The sequence below is a fragment of the Eimeria acervulina genome, genomic scaffold (genome assembly GCF_000499425.1).
Source record: "Eimeria acervulina Houghton genomic scaffold, Eah_scaff564, whole genome shotgun sequence".
Classification (NCBI taxonomy): domain Eukaryota; phylum Apicomplexa; class Conoidasida; order Eucoccidiorida; family Eimeriidae; genus Eimeria; species Eimeria acervulina.
The window spans coordinates 1-5,866 of NW_013549726.1; the positions used below are offsets into that span (position 1 = coordinate 1).

Sequence of the window (5,866 nt, forward strand, 5' to 3'; positions counted from 1 at the left end):
TACATATATATATATATATATAATATATGTATATGCATAAATATATATATATATATATATATATTTTATATAATTACCAGCGAAAGTTAGGTTGACGGTTTCGACTATTTAATCTCCTTCGTAGAATTATTAAGCAAGCCATGCATGCATGCATTAAGTGTATACATCAGTGCATGCATGCATGCATGCATGCATGCAAATGCATGCATTCAGAGCATTGAGGAGGGTGGTAGGGCTTTCTTTATCTTCTGCTGTCTCCGCCAAGTGCGCTCTGTGTATACTAAACCCTAAACCCTAAACCCTAAAAAGAATAAACCCTAAACCCTAATAAACCCTAAAACCCTAGTTAGCTAGCTAGCAGCAAGGTGAGAAGTTTGTTGCGTGGGTCTTGTGTAGATAGAAGCTGAGGCTTTGAATGATTAGGGCTTAGGGTTTAGGGTTTGATGTTGCTGCTGCAGCAACGGCGTGCATGCAAGTAAGGCAGCAGAAGCAAATGTATAAATATATCCTCTTGTCTTCTATTCTTAGCAATAACAAAGACAAGAGACACATACCCTATTCAATATCTATATCGAATGCATACATAAAATGCATGCATGCATGCAACGCATGCACACATAAAATGCATGCATGCATGCAACACATGCATGCATGCATGCATGCATGCATGCGTTGCATGCATGCATGGGTGCATCTAAGAGCCCCAAGGTACTATACATATTTTAAATATCTTTTATTGATTTTTTGTTGCTTTATATTTCTCGTGGAGTTTTGTGTGTTTTTCCAGCATCTGCATGCGAAAACAAACAAAAACAAAAAATAAAATTAATAAAAAAGCAACAAATCAATACCAGCCCCAAAAACCTAACAAACAAGCGCATGCATGCATACATACATCAATGTATGCATGCATGCATGCATACATTGATACACCTCATGCAAGCATACAGACATACACCGCGTGCATACAGCGCATGCATGCATGCATACAAATATACACCGCATGCATGCATGCATACATATATACATCACAAGCATGCATGCATACATCCACCGCAAGCACACACCGCATGCATGCATACACCGCATACATGCATACACCGTATGCATGGACACACCGCATGCATGCATACACCGCATGCATGGACACACCGCACACATGCATACACCGCATGCATGGACACACCGCATGCATGCATACACCGCATGCATGCATGCATGCATGCATTGATTGGATGTGCGTACTTTGAGGAGGTTTTTGCGTTGGGATTTGGATATCTCAGTTCCGTCTTTGTTTGTCAGAGGAACTCCTTCTTCATCAAAAGCCCCATAGCTGTCTGCATGCAGCTTGCGAAAGAAGTCTTTCGGGGGTATTGCTGCTTCTTCTCGTCGGCGTGCATCAAGCTCTGCCTTTGTATTATTTTAATGCAAACAAACAAACAAACAAACAAACAAACAAACGCATGCACGCATGCAAACGCTATGTACACCACTGTATTTATATAACACCACCTGCACGCATGCAATGATGCATGCATGCATTATATATATATATATTTTATATTTATATTTATATTTATGTGTGTATATGCATGCAATGCATGCATGCATGCACGCATTGCATGCATGTTACTGTTGCTGTTGCTGATGCATACACTTGCATGCAAGCATTTGTTGTCTGTACATACGGTGTATATTGGGGCTGGCGCATGCATGCATGCATGCATGCATGCATGCAGGGCTAGAGTGCATGCAGCAAGGCCTTACTTGTTTTTGTTTTTCTTCTTGCTTCTGCATCTCCTTCTTGCGTTCTTCTTCTTTCTTTATCTGCAACTCCTTCACTATATCCTCCCTGCAAACAGCCCCAAATAAACAGCCCCAAATACACCTCTTATGCAGACAACAGCACATGCATGCATGCATAAATGCATGCATGCATGCATTTGTTGGTGCATGCACAAAAGCCCCAATGTGTCGCGCATGCGCTGTGGATGCATAACAAGACAAACAAAAATGAAGGTGCAGCGCATGCATGCATGCATGCATGCATAGATACACACACGCATGCAGATGATACACACTAATACATGCAGCTGCATGCATGCAGAAATACAAACAAGAACATGCGTGCACTTATGCATGCACACACTTGCATGCATGCACACACATGCATGCATGCATGCACACACATGCATGCATGCAAGGCATGCATAAAATATAACTTATTACTTGGCTGCAATCCTGAAGGTAAAAGCCCCGTCTGCTCTATCTTGAAGAAGAACACCTGCTTCTGGAAGTTTATCATCGCGTAGTTCGTCGCAAAGCCCCAAAAGCTCTTTAAATGCCTCCTGCTGCTGCTGCTGCTGTTGCTGCTGCTGCTGCTGCTGCTGCTGCTGAGCAGCACCAGCGTCGTCTTGTCGTTTGCTGCTGCCGCTCAAACGCAACTGAGCTGTGCACACACGCCGCACCTGCAGCAGCAGCAGCAGCAACAGCAGCAGCAGCAGCAGAAGCAGCAGCATCAGCAGATGAGCGAACATAAACGATAAACCCAAACAAAGTAGAGACAAAGACAGCCACAGAAGACAGCAAAAGAAAAACAAAGAAATTTATTTTTGTATTATCTGCATTAAAGCCCCAAATGCAAACATCAACACTACCCGATGCATTCATAATACTATAATAATACCCTTGCATGCAGCAGCACAAACAGCAGCAGCAGCAGAGGCGCATGCAAAAGCACCCCAAGACAGCAGCAGCACAAGCAGCAGCACCACATACAGCAGCAGCACATGCAGAAGTAGTATATGAAGCAGCACCCCAAAGCAGCAGCGCATACAGCAGCATCACAAGCAGCAGCAGCGCCAGCAGCACCAGCACAAGCAGCAGCAGCAGCAGCAGCAGCAGCATCACAAAGCAGCAGCAGCAGGAGCAGCATCAGCGCATGCAGCCCCAAAGTGATGAATTACTTGTTCTCTAAACTCCCCCAGACACTGCACAATAGGTTCTGCTGCTGCTGCTGCACTTGTCTCCTCGTTATCGTAATGAAGACCGCTGGCAGAGACAATTCCAAACACCTACACTCAAAAGGAGACAGCACTCAGGTGTATGTACACCCCATGTCTTCATCTATCTCTATATACACCCCACACTATATATATATATATATATATGTAGATATATATATATATATATATGTGTGTGTAGATATATAGATATATATATATATATATAGATAATTATATATGTATATATATATACCCCACACCTTTATCTATATATACGTAGAGACAAATGTACAGATAGAAAGAGACAGAGACAGAAATAAACAAACGAGGAGACAAATACTATAAAAGGAGACAAATAAAAGGAGACAAAAAGCATGAAAGGAGACAGATAATATCAGGAAGGAGACAAATAATATAAAAGGAGACAAATAATATAAAAGGAGACAAATAATATAAGAAAGGAGACAGATAATATAAGAAAGGAGACAGATAATTTAAAAGGAGACAAATAAAAGGAGACAAAAAGTATAAAAGGAGACAGATGGTATAAGAAAGGAGACAGATGGTATAAGAAAGGAGACAGATGATATAAAAGGAGACAAATAATATAAGAAAGGAGACAGATGATATAAGAAAGGAGACAGATAATAAAAAAGGAGACATACCCTAAGAATATACATAACATAGTCAGCTACTTCTTTTAATAGCGGGGCTTTTATCTGCGTATTTTGATTTAAATAAGTATTTGTATATGACGCCAAATGCTGCAGAGACACCAGAGCCTCTGGGGTGTCAAAGTTGTCCAAAAATGCAGCCCGAATCTGAAACACACAAACCCTAAACCCTAAACCCTAAACCCTAAACCCTAAACCCTAAACCCTAAACCCTAAACCCTCAAACCCTAAACCCTAAACCCTAAACCCTAAACCCTAAACCCTAAACCCTAAACCCTAAACCCTACATACACTAAGCCCTCTATACCGCAAACCCTCTGTACCCTAAACCCTCTAAGCCCTAAACCCTCTAAACCCTAAACCCTCTAAACCCTCTAAACCCTCTAAACCCTCTAAACCCTCCAAACCCTCTAAACCCTCCAAACCCTAAACCCTCTAAACAGCATAAAGGGTTTACTTTTTCTTTGGTGTCTGAAAGGGTTTGATGCAGCTGTGCATCTGTCTTTGTCCACTTCTGCGGGAAGTCGCTAATTGGAGTATTTAATTTTAACTTCGATCGGCAAAGAGCGAAGAAATTGGCAAAAAAAGAATCGACTTCTGCTGCTTGCTGCAGTGTCTCTCCATCCGGGCTGTAGTTCATCGGGGCATCCCATCTATAAACAAACACATTTATTTATTTAATTTATTTATTTATTTATTTTATTTATTTATTTATTTATTTAATTTATTTACTTATTTACTATCCAACTGGGTAACGGATGTAGCTAGAAAGGTTTCTAGCAAGCTAAGGTAGCAAGCTAGCTAGCTAGCTAGCTAGCCAGATAAATAGCTAGCTAGCTAGCTAGCTAGGTTAAGTGTAATGGGAATGTAGCCGACCTGTTCATAAGGCAGAGGAAACGAATATGTCTGGGTTTAAACTGCCGCAAGCATTCTTTGATAGTTATAAAATTTTTCAGAGACTTCGACATCTTCGCGCCGTAGATATGCAGATGCCCCGAGTGCAGGAAGTAGTTCACCCTTTGTTCAAATCGCAAACACGCAGCAGCAGCAAGCATGCAGCAGCAGCAAGCATGCAGCAGCAACAAGCATGCAGCAGCAACAAGCATGCAGCAGCAACAAACATGCAGCAGCAACAAATATGCAGCAGCAGCAGCAGCAGCACAACATGCAGCAGCAGCAAAATATACAGCAGCAGCAAAATATGCAGCAGCAACAAACTATGCAGCATCAGCAAACATGCAGCAGCAGCAACATATGCAGAAGCAGCTAGGTATCTAGATAGCTAGCTAGCTGGCTCCCTAGCTAGCTATCTAGCTATCCAGCTGTTTAGCTAGCTAGCTATCCAGCTACGTAGCTAGCTATCCAGCCACTTGTATAGCTATCCAGTTACTTCGCTAGCAAGCTAGCTAGCCACCCCATCCAGCTAGCCACCTAGCTAGCTAGCTAGCTAGCTATATGCGTACCACTGAGTTTTATCTTTAGCTGCTTCAGTTTGAGCTAGCTCGTTGTCATGATGCGGAAAGCGAAGGTCTACGCCTCCGCTGTGAATGTCCAGCGGGAAGCCCAGCAAAGACGAAGCCATCGCAGAGCACTCTATATGCCAGCCTATTAAATCAGCAAATAAACATACTTATTTATTTACTAATTTACTCATCTACTCATTTATTATTATCGTTAGGGCTTAGGATTGAGGGCTTAGGGCTTAACATTGAGGGTCTACGGTCTAGGACTGAGGGTTTAGGGTTTAGAATTGAGAATTGAAGGTCTAGGGTTTAGGATTGAGGGTTTAGGGTTTAGAATTCAGGGTCTGAGATTAAGGGTTTAGGGTTTAGGGTTTAGGATTGGGGGTTTAGGGTTTAGAATTGAGGGTCTGGGATTAAGGGTTTAGGGTTTAGGATTGGGGGTTTAGGGTTTAGAATTGAGGGTCTGGGATTAAGGGTTTAGGGTTTAGGGTTTAGGGTTTAGGGTTTAGGGTTTAGGGTTTAGGGTTTACCTGGGCGTCCGGGTCCCCACTTGGAGTCCCAGGAGGGTTCATCCGGCTTTGCTTTCTTCCAAAGAGCGAAGTCGCAGGGGTGCTTCTTTTCGCTAGAGACGACGCCTAAGCTGCCTTCCCCCTCAAGCACCCTGCACGTACACCCCAAACCCTAAACCCTAAACCCTAAACCCTAAACCCTAAACCCTAAACCC

At 42.6% G+C, this 5,866-nt stretch overlaps 1 protein-coding gene across 1 annotated transcript in view; it reads right to left on the minus strand.

Annotated features, from left to right (window-relative positions):
- Positions 1–1,629: 1,629 nt before the first annotated feature.
- EAH_00042920 (cysteinyl-tRNA synthetase, putative) overlaps positions 1,630–5,866 on the minus strand; it is a gene marked incomplete at both ends in the record, with an annotated part of 7,248 nt that continues 3,011 nt past the window's right edge. The window contains 9 exons of the mRNA XM_013395026.1: positions 1,630–1,644; positions 1,768–1,852; positions 2,230–2,449; positions 2,990–3,074; positions 3,782–3,826; positions 4,137–4,332; positions 4,556–4,696; positions 5,143–5,284; positions 5,673–5,803. Coding sequence (XP_013250480.1) covers positions 1,630–1,644; positions 1,768–1,852; positions 2,230–2,449; positions 2,990–3,074; positions 3,782–3,826; positions 4,137–4,332; positions 4,556–4,696; positions 5,143–5,284; positions 5,673–5,803 — 1,060 coding nt within the window. The remainder of the gene's footprint in view (positions 1,645–1,767; positions 1,853–2,229; positions 2,450–2,989; positions 3,075–3,781; positions 3,827–4,136; positions 4,333–4,555; positions 4,697–5,142; positions 5,285–5,672; positions 5,804–5,866) is intronic.